This window comes from Leptonotus elevatus, chromosome 3 (genome assembly GCF_054856555.1).
Source record: "Leptonotus elevatus isolate MCC_2025b chromosome 3, RoL_Lele_1.0, whole genome shotgun sequence".
Classification (NCBI taxonomy): Eukaryota; Metazoa; Chordata; class Actinopteri; order Syngnathiformes; family Syngnathidae; genus Leptonotus; species Leptonotus elevatus.
Window position 1 is genome coordinate 22899250 of NC_141241.1, and position 19573 is coordinate 22918822.

The window sequence follows — 19573 nt, forward strand, 5'->3', positions numbered from 1 at the left end:
TGTCTCTACCCGACCGTGCTCACTGCCAGTGCTCAGTTGCTGTTGTGCTTGGGAGGCGATGCCTGCTGTCTGTTCTCCCTGGTTGATTCTGCCTAGGGTGAAGTAGGATTCTTTTCAACTAACCTACAGGAAAAAACTACTGTCGGCGTGGCAAACAAGATTCAGCTCGGTTCATCACCACTGGCTGCAGGTACGCTCGCTAACAGCACGTATTTTGGCTTCCTTTTTTACACACTCAAATGCACAGCTAGCTGGACCACACTTATATTCATAACGAGCCACTCCAAAAAGAGAGAGAGAGAAACCCTATCACCTTCACATTCCTCTCCCAAAACATATGTGCGCTTTAAATTACTTTCCCGTCCCGTGTGTGTGACAGCATCGAGAACATCGGCTCTTGATAACCGAACTAGAAAAAGAATGCAGTAACTTCAAAGCTCGGCGTCCTCACTGGCATCTGAAACCACCCTTTAGCTTGTATGCTAACGACATGTCTGCTTAAAATAAATTGGTCCACTTGCTGGGGGACTGTGCTCAACTATTGTTCAGTGGTCAAATCGTCATTTTTGTTATTGCCATTGTTGTGACTTGTGAGGTGGCTACACAAGGAGGCTCAGCGCGAGCTGGTAGTTTCGGATCCCTGCCAGCAGTTGTGTGAACTTATCTACCCTTGTTTATTCCCCGACAGAACACACACATTTTACACGGGCTTAGCTGTTGCCTTTTAATCTGTTCTCACTGTAATCATCCTGATTCCGTCCCTTTGCAAAATACACGGAATGAAGTGACAATACAAAGAGTTCGCTTTATCTGCCGCTGTCCAGTTATTGTAAACTGAGGTAAGACAGTCAATCACGCGTCGGTCAAGGTATGCGATCTACTTCACTGACATTGACAAGTTCTTTCTTTCTTTTTACCTTTTTAGAATACCTCGATAGCGATATTGAAACGATACAATGTCAATACAAAGACGGTTAAAACGGAACTTCAAGTTATTTGTATATTTATTAATTACACTTATAAAAAATATAGTTTTTGTTAAATGCGTAGATATTGATGCAGCAGCACATAAATATATGTTTTTGTTCTCTGACTTGATGATGCATGAACAGTAGAAAAGTAAAAACATTGAGTAGCACAGAGGTGTTTTGTGTTTTTATATTTCAGATTTTTACTTTATGTAGTACATCACTTTGTATAGAGCATTTTTTTTAAGTGCTCTATAAATAAGGTTGAGTTGAGCTGAGTAAGGCGAAGGAATCTAAAACATGTCTTAACATTTTCGCATCACATGCCTTCATCCTTTTGTGTCCATGCTTGTTGAAGTGGATTCTTGCGCAGTGATAATGTAATGTGGTATATGGCATTTCTCACAGGTTTGACTTGTGGTGGTGGGTGGAGTGTGACATTTCGCTTGTCTCTGCATTATTAAATGACAATTGTGTGGCTTGGCTCCATTTTCTAGTTCACTGTAATTGGTTTTTACTCAATTTAGCTGTGCTAAAAGACCATACAACCCGTTCAGAACTACTAAGTTTAAACCGAAATTTACATTTGTTATTTAAATTGCCCCACTGCAAATGTTTCGACAGGAAAATACAGTGTGCAGCTATGCACAATGTGAATTTAAGAAATAAAACCGTTGATTAGCCAGTTTTTTTTTTCTTCCAAACTTTATAAACGTTCTTAATGTCTCTGGGATTAACCTGCAAAAACATGGTCCTCAAAATTAGAAGTCGCTTCTCAAATTAAGTCATTGATTAGCATAACTGCTCCGCAAAGAAAGAAAATTGTCAGGGGGTAGTGGTGGTTGCGGACCCGAACGCAGGGAAGCAGGGCATAAATATAATAGAAATAGCCATTATCGGCCGAAAGTTTTCGGTGGCCGAATATTCGGTGCATCACTATTTTATACACTGATATTTTTTCTTCTTCCACACAGTATTGCGATGCTGACTGTGATCTGATCTTTGTTTATTCTTTTAGTGCATCTAGTGGCGAATGGTGGATGTTATTTGTGTGCTTAAAAACACTTCCTGACTTTAGTGGAATCACAGGAAAGGAAGATCTGAACTTCCTAAAAAGCACTTGGGCTGTAATTATTCCAAAATATAACCTGCCAATTGGTTTCACATGTTCATCACTAAACCAATAGAGGACAGTCATGCACTAAATATATATACATATATATATGATGGCAATTTATCTAAACTGGGCTCCAACTTCCAGTCAGGAAGACAAGTCAAGTCAGCCACCGTGCTGCCACGAAAATTTAGAAATAAAGTACCAAGGCACAGACGTTGCATTTGGGAAGATTTTATTTGAAGTTGGCCTTCTCACCACTAAAGACTTGAAGTTGGTCTCAATTCAATACTCGAATCACGCTGGATGTCCGTCACGTCAGGAAGCTGACAAAGAGTGCTGAGATTAAAAGCTCTGAAGCTCCCTGCATGCAGAAAATTAGACTTCTCTGTGACACCCTTTCTACACGTCTCTGACATTCATGCTTCATTTGGATTGCAAATCAAGTTTCCCCTCGTTTGCGAAGGGAATCATGACCTTGGCCCAGGAGACTCATTAAGCCTTTATTGAATTGACTGGGCGTTCCAATTTAGACTATGGTATGCTTTACTGCCACCAGTACACTTAGTGTATCATGCCTCTCTGTGCAAAGCTGGAAGTTCCTGGCCATGATTTTGGGTGTGCTAAAACACCCCTAAATAAATCCAAGCACACCCAAAATGTATTTACTATATGTCCTTTTTAACAAGCTAGAAATAGGTTCAAACCATACAGTACTCGATAAAAACATAATATTTTTTCACCGAAATACAATTCCAGTGTTTCCCCACACCATCTTAATACTTGGGCGGGCCACCCAAGTAAACTGGCCACCACCCAAGTAGTTTTTAAGAAAATTGAATAAAACAAATGTATTGCATGTAACATTAGTTCGCCGTCACTCACTTGTGGATCATGAGGTTAGAGTAGCAAGACTAACAACCCCCCACCCCCCCCCCCCCCCACACACACACACACCCCGAGTCCACCCACCCAAGTAGATTTCAAATATGTGGGAAACACTGAGTTCCCATCCTTTTGCCTCATAAATGGTTTGATCCATCCAATCCCTCCCTCCTCTTCTCGACTGAGCCACAAGCCAAATGCGGGCGTGCACATTATTCAGTCACATCAAGTAAAGAACGTAACACATTTCTTAACTTGCTCAGTGACGACACATTATTATCATTACCAGGCATTTAACTGTGAATCAATGTTTGTTGTTAGGAAAGAGTTAGCCTAGGCTCAAACTAAGCAGATTCTCATTGCAATTTCAGTCAAAAGTAAAAAACAAAACAAAAACGAGTTTAAGTGGCACAGCGTGCTTACATCACCTATGTAGGAGTGACAATGTTCACTTCCTACATTTTCCTAAGTGCAAAATTTTTGTTTACTTGAATGTAAGAGTTGTGATGACCTTCTGCACCACTTTTTTTTTCTTCTTTAAAAAAAAACCCACTCCAGTTACTCACAATCATTAGTCTTACTTGTTGACATTTTAAGAGCAACTTTTTCAGATGAATTGGGATATTTGCTTATGCAGAAAGAAAATAATCACCTCTTCGACCCTCCCCCCATCACAAACCCTTTGTTCCCTTGTTTTCATATTTCCATTCTGTAATATCTGCCCCAGACCGAGCATTATATACCTTCAAAGAGTCTTTGAAGCTTCTTGCTCTCCGTCAAAATCCTTTTTGACTACCAACAGCATGAGCTGCTTAATATTCCAAAGTAGTCAGTGGCCTTTTCAGTGAACTAACAACGTTCTGAAGATGCAAGTCTTGTCTTTGAGTGAAAGTCAGCTGGAGTACAGCCCTCTATTTTCCACCAAAATGCAATGCACACATTCAGAGCATCTTGTGACAGACACAGAGGTCAAATTCATATTTTGGAGCCTTATATGATTATGTATTGTAATCCAGTCTGATTCAACTATTGTATGCTTATTTTTTTGAGTATTTGATGGAATCAAACTAGTTTTAACTTTCTACAGTAAAATGGTTTTGTGACTCGGAACACTGACGCTGGCCCAATACAAATGTGATTTAAAAGAATAGGATGAAATCAAATATTTTTACTTTTTAAATATTCAATACTCAATATTTTATGGTATATTGACATTGACATTTTTCAATAATCGTTGATCTTTTTACCACGCTGCACACATTTTCTGCAAGTCAGGTTAAATCCGTACAAAACAATTATTTTTAGATTTTATATGTCAAAAAGCCCTGTAACATACAAAAAAAAGAAGAAGCTAGACAGAAAAAGCTTTTTAAGAGGTTAAATGATGCACTATAAAGATGCTGGTAAATTTGAAATACTGTACTCTCATTGAAAATTATCATGCTATTTATATAATGACTGCATGCAGAGTCAGTGTCGGTTCTGGCAGGGCCACCACAACATGGCTCATAGTAGCTCCACAAGGCTATCACCAAAAAGGCTTAATGTAGGAACCTGTCAAATGATGTATATTGTTTTGTACTAGTCCCAAAGTTACAAGCTTCCTCGACAATCATAAGTGAGAGTGCCACTGACACTTGACTTGCGTGAATATTTACTCACACATGTTCTCAATCTTACTGACTTTATCATCCTTTTGCTTTTGCTGCACCTTAACAATGTCCTCTTGACTTATTTATTTTGTTTGTTCCGTCACTGCTTAAAGAGCCCATCATGATTCACGACATATCTGATTATAGACGACTAATCACAAAAGTAACCAGAGATTAATCGACAAGTACAATAATCATTGGTAGCAGCTCTAGTTTTAATGTGCGATATATAATTTTGTATATAAATTTTATATGGGTGGTGTCAACTTCTTAAGAAAGGTCTAGTGAGTGGGACAATATGTAAATGCTGGATCGTGGCATTTTGTTGCATCTTTTTTAGATCTTTTGGCCAACTTAATTTTGTTAGACAGATTCTATTTACGTGATTTCTTGATTGACCAGGTCTAGATGTAATCAGGCTTGGTGTGGTCAGTGAAAAATAAACTAGCGTTCCAAAAACGTCAGCTGTGATAGGCTCCTGCATACTTGCGAATGTAGTGAGAATATGCGGGAGAGAAGATAGATAGATAGATGGATGGATGAATGGATTTTGCGATCGATTTTTTTTTATTGCCTCTGTAGTATGCTGGAGAAAAGCATATAACCACGTATCCAGATTGATTGATTAGTCCTCTCAGAGGCCAAGTCAAGCCGTTTTAATTACAATGCTGAATCTGACTATTGGTCCATTCGACTGAACACTGTCCTTTTGATCCTTGGTCTCAAATTAGAAGGATTCAGTTTAATGTATTTTGACAAATACTGGTACTACTCATATTTCATATATTGTAACAGACTAAATTGCTGACTGTTAGTAAAAAAGATTTGTTTTGTGGACCCAACAATTGCATTCCAATTTTGATGCAGTGTTTTTTGTTCTTCTTTTAGGGGACTTGTGACCATGCGTTGCCTAGCTGCTCGGGTCAACTATAAGACCCTCATTGTCATCTGCGCCCTTTTCACACTCATCACTGTGTTGCTGTGGAATCGATGCTCTAGCAACACCACCCTACGATTTTTGCCTCGACCTGCTTTGGTGGCCCCAAGTCCCAAGGATGGGCATGCTAGCTTCAGCAGCCAGCAACATCCTCCACAACCTCCAGAACCCCCACCTGTTGTTGGTGGAAACAAGCATGAGGAAATTGACTGCCTGATTAATGATGAATCCACAGTCAAAGGCAGACGTGAAGGTGGAGAGATCTATATGCCCTTCAGTTGGATGGAAAAATACTTTGAGGTGTATGGCAAAGTAGTGCAATATGATGGCTATGATCGCTTTGAGTTTCAACATAGTTACTCAAAGGTTTATGCTCAACGGGAGCCCTACCACCCAAATGGGGTCTTTATGTCATTTGAGGGATACAATGTGGAGGTCCGTGACCGAGTGAAATGCATAAGTGGAGTGGAAGGTAAGGCTGTTTGCATAGATATACTTTTATTTGATCTGCTTTTACAAGACTTTGCATGTCTTCAGTTGTTTATTATTAAATTGGAGCACAAGAGTTGTCCAAGTACTTTATGGACAAACGTATATACATGAATCATTACCAAAAAATTGAGGTTGAGTAAAAATATAATTTCCTTCTGTTGTCCATTATTTCTGGGGCTCCTCAGTCTGCCTAATGTTTATTTTTTTGTATTTACACCCTCATTTTCAGAGCATTCAACTGTAACTCTTTTGCGTTTTGGTGAAGCAGAAAAAAAACATGCTCTTCATTTCAAATGGTGATCATTGTGATCTATACAGGATTTAGATCTTATTTTTAATTAATTAATGTGAAAAATGTAAATAATTATGGCTCAACCGAAAAGGCCTGCGAGCACACAGTCAAGAAATCTGCACACTGTGCAATTTTTATGTGCAGGACATTGAGTGTTCTAAGTCTATTAAGCTTCCATATTGCTTTCGCAAACTGTTGTCTTTTGACACATTTGTGCTTCTGCACCTCTTGAAAGACTGCTTCTCAGCTGCATGAATACTGTCATCTACTAAAACCATTTGCAAAAGAAGACTATTAGGAGTTCAGTCGTGGGTTTGTCAGAGACGACTCATGATTCACTTTGTCTTCATTTGCTTGATTGTTAGTACATGAAAATATACGTTGCCTGCGGACAGTTATTTACCCAGACTCCATATATTTGGCATCTGTTCAAAACTAGAGTTATAGAAGAGGAAAATAAATTGGAGAAAAAAAACTTAACAGTTGTCACCACATGATTCTATGCAGCGCTAAGTTTGAAGATGAAAAAAAGCCATGGAAGCTTATGAGTTAATTCCGCATATGTTCATGTGGTGTCCAGGTTGACTACTTCGGCCTCTGCAGACTAAGCCTGGAGACCAAACGCCACTGAACTGTTGCGCTTTGCAAGGTTCTGTAACTGTTCTTCATGTGGGCCCAACCATTAGTTCTATTAGATTTGTTGCGATTTGAAGTGGTATTATTTAGGTGTGGTTATTACAACATTGTCAGGCTTGTGTTACTATGCAGAACTTAACAAAATGTCCATGCAGCTTGTGAACATTTTCTCCTTTCTCTTCCACAGGTGTGCCGCTGTCCACTCAGTGGGGTCCTCAGGGCTACTTCTATGCCATCCAGATTGCCCAGTATGGCTTGAGTCATTACAGCAAAAACCTAACAGAGCGCCCACCCCACCTGGTGGTCTATGATACAGCCGAGGAGAGAGATAACCGAGCAAGCGCAGCAACTTGGAATGTGCCAAAGGGCTGCAGTCTCAGCCGTCTCCAGGACAAGAGCCGTGCTTCTTCAGTTCGCCAGTTCAGTGCTCCAGGTATGTAAGCATTCTATAAGTCCAGATGGCCTTGAGGCAAGAGGTTTAGCGCTTGTTAACTACAGCTGTAGGAGGAGGTTCGATATAATTTACACAGTATGCTTTGTATGTGTGCGACTCAGTCATGCAGTGCCATAAACAGCTGCCTGTGACTGGTTCACCTCGGAAACATAGCATTTAGGTTCACCCTTGATTAGTTTCAGGATCTGTCCAGTTGGCTTTTTGTTCGTAGTCAAGATATCCCCTGACCTCAACCCCCAAACCAGGGAAGGAAAAACTCAAAACCTATTTGTAGATAAAGGAAGAATGCTTGAAATCCACAAAAGTAGGGATCCCCTTCAAGAATGCCTCGGCTGAAATGGATGCCAAGTAGGCAACAATTTTCACATAACGGCCATGACATCATAATCTGTTGCAGATAATACTGTTTACCATCTTCCAATTTGGTGAACTACAGCCATGAATTCATAATCTGGAATGAGAAGCAGAGTATAAGCCTTACGATTGGGTTTTATCATTCCAAAAGCAATACAAACAATACCATAAACCTCGTCGTGTTCCAATATGCACATTGTCATCCAAACTCAATGTGAGTTTGACATGACTACAGATTTCCCAGTGATGTTTAGTTCATGATTACAAGTGTGACTCTGCCCAGGATACAGCACTGCATGAAAGCATTAAGTTAATACGAGGAATAAATTGATTAAAGAAAAGGATCTGACAATGCGATGATGACAATGACATTCACTTCTATTAAGGTAAGATGGGGAAAAGCTTCTCATAATGTTAAAAGTGTACCTGTGGTGGTCTGAAGGAGAAATATCAAGATAAAGTGCATCCAAACGCGTTTTGTGTTACACTAGTTGTATTAAAGTAAGCTTGTAATAGCTTCCAGAATGTATTTGTTGAGACGCCATGACAGCTATTTCTCGCAGTCATATTTGCCGGCGATGAGCGAAGCCGTGACATCACAACGTTGATAGCCATCTCTTTATGGCTCTGTACCAGGTAGCCTGTGCTCGTCTTTCTGTCTTTATTTGACACTAATAATGCCAAAGACAGACTAAAAATAAGCAAAAACACAGAAGAACTCAAATCAAACATGACAGGTTTCAGACTATTATAAGATTGAGGCTAGTTCAATGAGCAGACTAAACATTCTTCAGGCTGGATAGATAGAGGCTGCAGCAACTGGTATACATGCAATAATAGTAAAACGAGACTACAATCTTGACACAATGACACGAAAATAATGGTAATGAGAAATTAGCGTGAATGCTGCCTTAATGATTTTAGCAGAACTGTACAACATTTCTTCATTAGTAGAAAAGGATCCCTGCAGCCATTTCTTATGCGCAAGAATGTTTTCAGTGTTCTCCTGTCTTTCTCTGTACCTGGAACAAAGCATTTGATTCACCTGAAATTGACAAGAGAGCTAGAATGTTTTCAGTCACCTTCTGTGTTTTAGAGACAATAAAGTACATACTGACTATAGTTGGCCAACATTGAATTGTATACTCTTGGGTCCAGCTATTCGTTAATTGGGGTTAAGGCCTAGATACACCAATCCGACGTCGGAAGTTGGACAGCGTTGGGCCGACGGCATGCGCCGTCTAATCAGTGTACAAATTACTGTCGTGAAGTCGTATCGAGTTGGAATGCGTCGAGGGCGCGTTTCCAGCAAATTCGACATGTTGAATTGGCGTTGGGGGCATTTGATCACTGTGATTGGCTGTTGGCTAGCAAATCAGCGCACAGCGAATAAACAGTACTCAACTCAACTTTATGGTTTTTCAGGACAGCACATGTGAATATTAAAGTCCCCCATAAATATTATATGATCATATTTCAGCAAAAAGATTTGCAAAGTCGTTTAAAAAGTCCTTATTGTATATTGGAGGTCAGTAAATGACACAGCACAGCACAGCACAACACAGTGACAGTTTGGCCGATTTCAAAGCTGTGATCAATGTGGTAAATAGACATAGTTTAAATTTACATTTACATTTAAATTTGTTTTTTTGTTTTTTAAATAGTCACCGTTCCTCCACCTCGGCCCGACGTCCTCGGAGCGTCCAAGTAAAGTACAGCCAGGCGGTAGTAATTCAATCATAGCGGTGGACTCACCAGCGACAGTCCAGGTCTCCGTCAGGCAGAGGAAATCAAAGTTGTTGGAAAAGAAAATTTCCCTCAAAATAAACGTTTTGTTTGTCAATGACCGCACATTTAACAGCGCGATCTTTGTGGGAGCAGCAGGGGCTTGTTCCAGCGCCCGTTTTTGCTTCACCAGCTGGCCGCAGCTTTTACCCCGGCAGCGCTTTCAACACGGGTATGAGTTGTTTACGTTTTTATATCCCGCCCCCGTAAAGAGGTTGGCGGTTGCCTTTAGGAATAATGACTGCCGCCGCCGATGGTACGGAGGGGAATTTCTTCTTGCGCATGCGCTGAAGGTACGTAATAGTCTGTGTCGGTACAGTGTGTATTTACGTCATTTTTCTACGCGACGTGCCGACGTCTGGGCCGACGCCACGGTGTAGGCGTCGGTCACATTTCGACGACGTCCTGTTATATTTGACTCTCCCCTAATAGTGATTATAATGGCCTGTTTTATAGTCTAAATCTGCTTATAAGAAATTTGGAAAGATATGGAATTAGAGGAAAAGCCTTGTCATGGCTTACTGATTATCTTGCAAATAGAAAACAATATGTGCAGTTACATGAAGTCAAATCTGAATTAATGAAAGTAATATGTTCCCCAGGGGTCAATCCTTGGTCCTATATTATTTATTTTATATATATAAATGATATATGTATAGTATCAGAATTATTTAAATATGTACTCTTTTCGGATGATGCTTTGCTTCAGGAAAGACTTAACAGAACTTCTCAACACGGTGCAAGTGGAATTATATACTTTGAAACGATGGTTTGACATCATTAAGCTATCATTAAATATAAAATATAAATTTAAAAAATAATAATATATATATATATATATATATATATATATATTATATATATTATTTGGATATCGTCAGACCAATAATCCATTACAAATTACGATCAACAATATTGAGTTAAACAGAGTATCCGCAAAAAAAATTTTAAGCGTTGTTGATCATAAACTGTGCTGGAAGTCGCATATGTTCCATATATTCAAACCAAATTATCCAAAGCTATTAGGAATACTACATAAAGTAAAGTATATCTTCCAAAATTCTCTACACTTGTTGTTTAATTATTTCTTAGTTCCACACATGAGTTATTGTGTGGAGGTCTGGAGACATACATATAAATCAATAACAAACAGTCTTGATTTTACAGGAGAGCAATTAGAATAATTAACCTTGCTCATTATCGTGTACCTACTAATATTTTTTTTATAAAATCACATATACTTAAGTGTAACGATCTGATGGACTTTAAAACCGCCTAATTTATGTTTAAAATAAAAAATAATATGCTCCCTTGCTGTGTCCAGAAGCTCTTCCAACACAGGATTAGCAATTATGAGCTGAGAGGAACATCGATGTTTAGGAAAACAAAAACCGGTCCAGAACAAATGTGAAACAGAGATTTACTGTATGTCAGTGAAAGGAGTTAACTTGTGGAACAATTTTGATTGTGAATTGAAACTGTAACTCAATTAAGAATTTCAAATACACACTGTAAAAAAAAAAGGAAAAAAAAGTGTCAATTTACAGTAAACTACTGGCAGCGAGGAGTGCCGCAGCATGGTGTTATTTTACAGTGTACTACTGTGATCTAAAACAACAGTTGATTACCATAAAAAATAATACAGTACTTACTGTGCTGTTCCAAAAATTTTAAGTACAGTATTCTGTCAACCCTTCGTTTGCATTTTACTGTTTTTTTACACACTAACAAAATTACCGTTAATTTACGGTAAACTACTGGCAGCTAGAATCGCCAGTATCATACTCTTAATTCTACAGTGGATTACCATAAAAATAATACAGTACTGTGTTGTTGATGTGGCCCTTGACAACCGTTCCAGGTTTTCACATGGTCCCTTTATCAAATTAATTGCCCACCCCTGTTTTAAAGTGACTTGATATGTGATGCTGGAATCGACTATTTCCATCATCCAACATTTTGCCAGTCAGTCAGTCAGTCAATCTGTCAATAAAACAAGCAAAGGAGAAGAACAATCTGTGGCAGCAGCTGGCTAAAGAAGTGAGTGCAGTGTGCAGATTATGTGCAAATACTTTAATAGTGGGTGTATGTGCGTGCATGTGGTTTATTTGTTCAGTACTTAGTGTAATGTGTGAATATTTAAGGTATCGTATAGGGAACATGTGACTGTACGTGTAACAGAAATGAAAATTATCCAACCAAAGCTTAGTGTGTGAGCTGTCATGATTGTCCAGAGCACCTGCTGTTTTCTCTCTAGTTGTCCTCCACTGAGCTGCTGTCTGTACTGTAATTTTCCTCTTATCCCCCTCCCCTTTTCAGCCTCTCATCATCAACAACTTCTTTGCAGTGCCAGGCTCAACACTTTTTTTCCCTCCCTCTCCTGTCCTTGCTCACCTTGCTTTACGGCTCAACTCGCAATCATCGCTCTCTTGCTTTGGCGTTTTCGTCATTACTCTTTAGTCTCTTCTCAGCGCTCTTAATCCTCCATTTATCTCTCTTGTCTCGCTGCAGATTTCACGCTGTCGTCTACCACTGTTTTCCGTTTTCCACCCACCATTGCAATTTGCAGTCATACTTACTCCATCTGTTGGGAGTCTGTATTCTGCTCTTTCATCAGAAAGTCCATCTTTACATACATTATCGTTTTCTTCCACTGATGTATTGTTTCTCTCTTAGTCTACTCCTGCTTCCTTCCACTATCTCCTCCTCACATTTTTTGTTCTTACTGTATCTAGGGCGCAAGTGTTGAGCACCATCTCAAATCCTCTGACAAGTGGATCAATCTGTCAGTCCGCTGATAATAACCTACTGTCTGGGATCTGCACATTCCTGCACTGCCCACTACTTGAGCACCTTTATTGCCACACGGTTCGTCGAAGGGTCCAAAATCCACTGCGCCATTTTCTGTCACTGCAGTAAAAGAGACAAGTGTGCAATAAAATAAACCACCACCATTATGCTAATTTATTTGAATGAATCAGATTTAGCCTTTTAAACAAATTGACATATTTCCAGCTCATCCTTGATAAACTTTGTTTCTTTTTAATATTGATTTTGCAGAGCCAAACATTGTGCGCTTGCAGCTCTACTTTTAAGAAACGTTGTAGTATAAATGACATTAATCAATTTTAGGGATGCACTTAAAAATCCTATCACAATAAATGTTTGGCTGACAATGGCCCAAAAGTGCATTTTTGGTTTTCGGCGAAAGAAGATACAGAGAGACACGGCCGTCTACATGATGTTATTTATGATGACGCATGCAAAAGCAAGTGTCAACCAACGAGAAACCCTGCTTTCTCTAGTAGGAAGTTGCTGGCACCATGACATCGCGTGACTCTGCTTAGGAGTTTGTGGTAAAATAAGTCTTAAAAGAAAAAAGCGTGTAAGAGAAAAACAGGGTTAAAAAAAGATCGAGCTGGTGTTCGCAGTACGCCATGCCAACTGCCTGCTGAACTGACTGAGCTGAGGACGGTGGTGTGGATATGACCCCAAAATTCTCCTGCCACAGCAGTCCAGGTTAAGAGCAATTTTAGTTTTCAATTATGGCCAAGCATTTTCAGTTTAGTGCATCACAAATCATTTCAGTAGTAGGGCTTACAAAAGTAGCGCATTATTAATGCATTCATACAAAATCATTTTAACACCACAATTAGTTTTTAAAAAAATGACCCTTATAGTTGAGTAGAGCTATTGGAATTAATTGTGATTAAAAAAGTATATAAAGGACAGCTCCATTTAATAGCTATGCAGTGCACCCCCCTTCCCCCCTATTTGCGGGGATAGGGACCGGGCCGGCCTGCGAATAGCGAAAATTGCTTGTGACGCTCATTGATATGCATCGACAATAGTTTTTTTGGGGGGGGGTTTTAACAAAAAAAATTCTTCAAACAATCGTTGACAAACCTACAGTGTGCATTTTACATGAAAACAGGAGTAACTCCTCAAAAATGCATTTTTTTATATAAAAAAAAAATATTGAAAAATATTCGCTAATAGGTAAATGGCCAGTTTTACTTAATTTCAAAACAAATTGAAATTGTTCCAAAGAAATAAATTTGTTTTGTTTCTGTGGAAAACCTGTCTCATAAAAAAAAAACATTAACTGTACTGTACTGCAAGTAACAGTTTAGCAATTGTCATACAAGTCTAGTTTAAACCCTGTTCACCCATTTTGATGTAATAGACTGCTATTTATATAGCGCTTTTTTAGCTATAGCTAGGAGCAAATCAGTGTTCAATGTCTTGCTCAAGGACACTTTGACGTGGTCAGCAGGGGTGAGGATCGAACCCACAATCTCATGGATGGGAGTGGGAGACGAGCAGAGCAGAGCAGATAACGTCAGTGGAAACGAGGCTCTAGTGATTAGCATGCAGAGAGCAGGGAAACTATGCTTCAAGCTGCATTGAAAGCATGAGTTGGAACACTAATAGAAGAGTATGAGAGTTACCTAGCTAGAAAAGACAAGATGAGATTTGAAGTTGTCACAACGAGATTTAAAGTCGTCTGCGTGATGACAGTTGAGAAAATCCTGAAGTGGGACGTCTGTGACAACATTGTTGTTAACCGGTCAAGTTGCGCTCTGCTGTGACATCGACGTGACCGAGCTGAATGTGACCAGTTCATTTTGTATCTATATAAAGTGTGTGAAATCAAGCTACAAAGCTGTCAGTACTGTCAAAGGTACACCTACTAAGTTCTGAATTAGACAGGGTAAATTATTCTTTTAGTCAATAGAGATTGTTGGGATACGCTTCTTGGTATTCTGTTTTCACTTTGGCATTGCATCTTTTGTAACATAGTAATTATTTTATAATAACTTATTTGAGTCACACTACTCTACATCTTTCTTGTGCACAGTCATGCATAAATAAAGCGTGTATTAACTGTTGACAATCGGATCCTTTTGTCTGCCTTTGTGCCTTGTGTGAACAGGATCAGTCACTCTAGTAGTTTAACTGCGACGTCCCTGTCACCTGCTGCTAAACCGCCAGAGTCAAGTGAAGAACAGAAGAGGTGGAATCTTGTCTATATTCTTTAGCCATCCTTTATTGATGGCAGGGTAATCACAGAGCCTGAGTACAAATCCACTTACTCTTTGCATTGCCTTAAGTAATGGATTTATGAGTGCATTAAAGAGCCGTAGTCATTCAGAGGCCCCTGCCAGACTGGCGCTCGCCTTCATTTCCTTCTGATGACCGCCTTTGTGTCTGGTGTCCTCTCCTTGTTCTACTATCTTGCCGTATGTTTTGTCAGAAATATCTCTCTGGTTGCCAATTGCCTTCTCTGTTGGCTCATTTTCACTTCTTGTGCTGTCTGGCTGCCTTCAATTTCTCTTATGACCCATCATTCCATTACTTCTCTTGGGATCCTTTTTTTCCCTTTCACCTCTCACCAACTTTGAAGGGGTCTTGACGTTTGAGTAATTTGAGCTCTTTTGGCTGTGCAGAAGTGACATGGCCAAAGAGAGGATTATTCTGAGAACTGCTGGCACTTCAGGGGATTGAAGTGAATTCCCAAAATTTACTGAAAAAAATTGTGCTGAGCTTGGACAGACATAATTGAGTGAAAGGGCCTTTTGTGGCAGACCAACATCAGGCTGCAAGTTCTGATGAAAATGAAGTTACTGCAATGACACCTGGTGTTGTACTTTACCTGATTTCTGTCTCTTCTTCTTCTTTCCCTTCTGTTACTTTTAATTAAGCACAGCATGCGATGACACATCTGTCTTGTGTGTCCTGAAATAGCTTTCCACTGTGTGTGTGCGTGTGTGCAAGGTACACCAATGGTGAAGCATGCCTTTATTGGAAACGTCATGTTTTTCATGCTTTATTGTAATGATGTGTGATTTTTTTTTTTTTTTTTATCTTGCTTATCTTGAGAATACAAACAGACGGTTAAAAATAGTCTGTTGTCATATTTGATCATGCAGATTTTTTGGGGCCAGACTTATTGGACCAGCAAAAAATGATTTGAGCATTTTTGTGAGCTTTGTTTCCTACCCTGCATTTTAACCCAGTAGCGACTACTCTATCTCTACACAGAGTCTTCGGAGGCAGTATCGCTCCCTCTAGATAACACCAAAGACTTCATCCTAAGCTTGGACATCAAGTTCACCTCCAACGGCAGCTTGTCTGTGATCCTCGACACTACAGAGAAAGGCTCGCCCTTCGCCATCCGCTATGTCACCAATACGCAACTCATCGCTTTCAAAGATCGTGAAATCACCTACGGCATAGGACCACGGACCACGTGGAGCACCCTGACGCGTGACCTTCTCACAGACCTGAGGAAAGGTGTTGGTTTGTCAAACACCAAGGCTGTCAAAGCCACAAAGGTTGGTGGGCTGCTGTTTTTTGTTCAGATTTACAGTAGAGTTAAATCATCCCATAGGAAATTGTGGTAAAATAATTCACCTATTTTAGAGTCAAGCTGTTGCTGTTATATTATCTCCATTAAGTCCATTGCCGATGTTTCAAGCAACATTCAAAAAAAAATAAAGACCAATTTTTGCTGCTGAACAAAAAATTGACATCTCTGATTACATTTAATGGAACGTTTTGTTAATGTCACGTAATCAACAAGGTCAATGTACAAAAATATGCACCAATCTTCTAAATGTTTCCTGAATTTGAGTTTTTGTTGAATTCCCTTTCCAACAAATTCTTGTTTTGTGAAGATTGACCCAGTAGTTACTAAGATGTAAGGGTTCGAAGGAAGGCGGCCTTGACCCTTTTTGCCTAAAATGTCAAAATTCGGCGTGCTGTAGCTGCCAAACCCCATCTTCCACTGACCTAAAATTTGGGCTTTAGTGTTGTGCCACCGCTATCAAAAAGTACACCAGTTTTCATCACAACTTAAATCTGCTTGGTTAAATCCACCGGGTGATTTGGGACAATTAAATGTGTTCTCTTATCAACTTTAATTTTGTTGACCGATGACGGGACCCATGAGCGTAAAAAGGGGAAATTAATTCTTAAAAGGCAAGTCAGCTTCGATACCAGCTTTATTTTAAAGCTGCTCGATGTAACAATTTGCCTCAAAATATATTTACAACAGCCTTTTTATTTGACCATTTACGGCTGGAACATCTTCTAACTAGTAGATTAAAACCTTACCTTTCACAACGGGTACTCCTGCACAGACTGGATACGGGTTTGAATTTCCCGGCCTCTGTCTGCGGTTGTGCAGTTCAATTTTTCAGCGACAAGTTGCAGTGGCGATTCAAAATTGAATTTTCTGCGTTCAATAGCTTTAGGTATCGGTACTCGTGATTGGCCACCCTCTTGGAGCCGTTTTATGATCATTAACTAGAAATTAGAAGAATATAAATTTGCTATAAATTTCATGCAATTTTAATAAGGAAAAATTGGATATATTGATCTTTCTTTAAAATTGTGTCATTTTAGTTTTGGGGAATTTTATGTACTACTGGTATCAGTATTTGGCATCGGTCTCTGTGACTACTCAAGCGTTGAGTATTCGTACTGGTTTCGGTCTGGGGAAAAAAAGTGGTATTGAACATCATTAATAAAATTTTCATATATTTGACTTTTTTTAAACAATTTTAACTATCACACAAGCATAAGTAACTATGTATTCACTTCTGTGAGCAGTACAACTTGCGTACTTTGATGATGAGTGACTAATGTAATGTGATGAAGGAGAATCATGCCTCTGCTTTGGGAGATGCTCCACATAAATACTAAATGCAGTTCACTTAAAAATTGCAGTCAATTTTATTGTCTACTTTGCCATATATGTGTGTACTTTCCTATGTCGCAAAAAATTATATGTCCTGTTCTTACAAGCACAACAAATTTGCCTTCTGTTGTGACATGTGTGACACCATCTTGTAGTAGGCAAAGTTTTTCCAAAACAAAATCATCAATTTGACTGTTGCGGTTCCCTGGAAACTGCTTCAGCTGCTCTTCCACATACATTTTTAATCAAATGATACATTAACATGTGTCAACTGAAATGCAAAGTTTGGACTATTAATTTTTTAAGAGTAGTGATCTTAAGTGAAACTTCAACTGCTTTCTCCCCTTAGATCATGCCCAAGCGAGTTGTGCGATTACTCTTGCAAGGGCGTGGATTTGTTGACAACATCACCATCTCCACCACTGCCCACATGGCCGCCTTCTTTGCGGCCAGCGACTGGCTGAGGCGCAACCAAGACGAACATGGCGGCTGGCCCATCATGGTGACGCGTAAGTTGGGCGAGGGCTTCCGGCCACTAGACCCTGGCTGGTACTCTGCAATGGCCCAAGGCCAGGCCATGTCCACCCTTGTAAGAGCATACCTCCTCACCAAGGACCACGCTTACCTCAACGCTGCGCTGAAGGCAGTCGGACCCTATAGGGTGCCATCAGCGCAGCACGGGGTCAAGGCGGTATTTATGAACAAATATGACTGGTATGAAGAGTATCCCACCTCACCTAGTTCCTTTGTCCTTAACGGCTTCATCTACTCCCTGCTGGGACTCTACGATTTGAGCGAGACAGCGGGTGAGAAGCTGGGCAAGGAGGCCGGCCAGCTGTTTAGCCGCGGCATGGAGTCGCTGAAGGCCATGCTGCCGCTCTTTGACACCGGCTCGGGGAGCATCTACGACCTGCGCCACTTCATGTTGGGCACTGCGCCCAACTTGGCACGCTGGGACTATCACACCACGCACATTAACCAGCTCCAGCTGCTGGCATCAATAGATAACTCGCCCCTCTTCAAGGATGTAGTGAAGCGCTGGAAGAGCTACCTGAAAGGGAATCGCGCAAAGCACAACTAGGCAGACTTCAAATTGAATGAATGTGAAGAGTAAGCTTATAGTGTGCGTCATTCTGAATGCATTGCAGTGTAGAGTGTGTGTTTTTTAATCCCAAGGATGTTTAAGTAGCTGCAGCTTTCAACATTAGAATGTGCGCTCTGTTACGGGTGTTGTGTTCTCTGCAGCACCAATTGTAGCACGCCCTTTTTTTCAAGAGCCTAGTGTTTGTAATTATGCACAGACTGTCTTGTTCACGGGTTTTTGTCTTCAGGAACTGATTTTAAATAACTTCAATTGTGAGCCCATTTCAACAATCATTCATCATTCTCCTCAGATGTATTTTTTTACATTTCATCATAGATATATGTGGAAGTATATATTATAACGTTTGGAAGAGGAAATTGCCAATAAATAATCTTATCACATAGTTTGCATCACAATCCAAAGGTTAGACATCATCATGAAACATATTGGCAAGTGTGTGTTAGAACAACTTGAATCAACATAGATAGAAAGAAGGGGGGGATGGTGGGGTGGGGGTGGGGGGGGGGGCTATTTTGCTACTTAGATCATATTCCACAAACAGAGTATTAATCTGAATACCATTTTAAGACTAGTGGGGGCCGCAACAAATTATTGTAAAGAAGAAGAATTTTGGCTTGACTTCCGTTTTAAGGTTCACAGAAAACAATCCAATCTTTTACTGTACATGGGAGATAAGGTAAATGAAAACACTAGCATTTGCGCTCTTGGCTAAACGGATGCAAACTGTCTTAAACCGTTAAGATGGGCAATAATTGTCGAGTAAGCCTATTTTTGCATGATTTGGAATCGGGCAACCTCTGAACATGGACAGCTTTCTTTTCCCCACATATGCAAAAGTGGATGAAAAGAAGCTGTTGAGCTAATCATTGGTGAAGTTGCTGTCAATATTTTGTTCATTACTTTGCACAGCCACTTCTATGAAATGTTGTTGTTTTAAATATGCCATTTGTATTGCCCAGTTCTAGAAGTTGTTCTCTCATCACAACTCATAATTCCAATTTATGAATTGAGCGGACAAGTGTAGTTGCCAGGTCAGACATTTTCAAAATCTAGATTTTTGAAAAATTTAGATCAACTATTCAAGAAACCTGAAAGGGACTTGTTGACAGACTTCAATGGTTTCCCCTCCCCAGTGGGTTCTCATTTTTCCTTCAGTGCATCATACATCAAACAACTCAGAATTTTCAGTGTTGC

At 39.8% G+C, this 19573-nt stretch overlaps 1 protein-coding gene across 1 annotated transcript; it reads left to right on the forward strand.

Annotated features, from left to right (window-relative positions):
• glceb (glucuronic acid epimerase b) lies at positions 1–18840 on the forward strand. Its single transcript, XM_086071610.1, has 5 exons — positions 1–190; positions 5508–6028; positions 7164–7409; positions 15615–15907; positions 17624–18840. The coding sequence occupies exons 2-5, from the start codon at positions 5521–5523 to the stop codon at positions 18353–18355; spliced, it is 1779 nt and encodes a 592-aa protein (XP_085927736.1). The 5' UTR covers positions 1–190; positions 5508–5520; the 3' UTR covers positions 18356–18840.
• Positions 18841–19573: the final 733 nt, after the last annotated feature.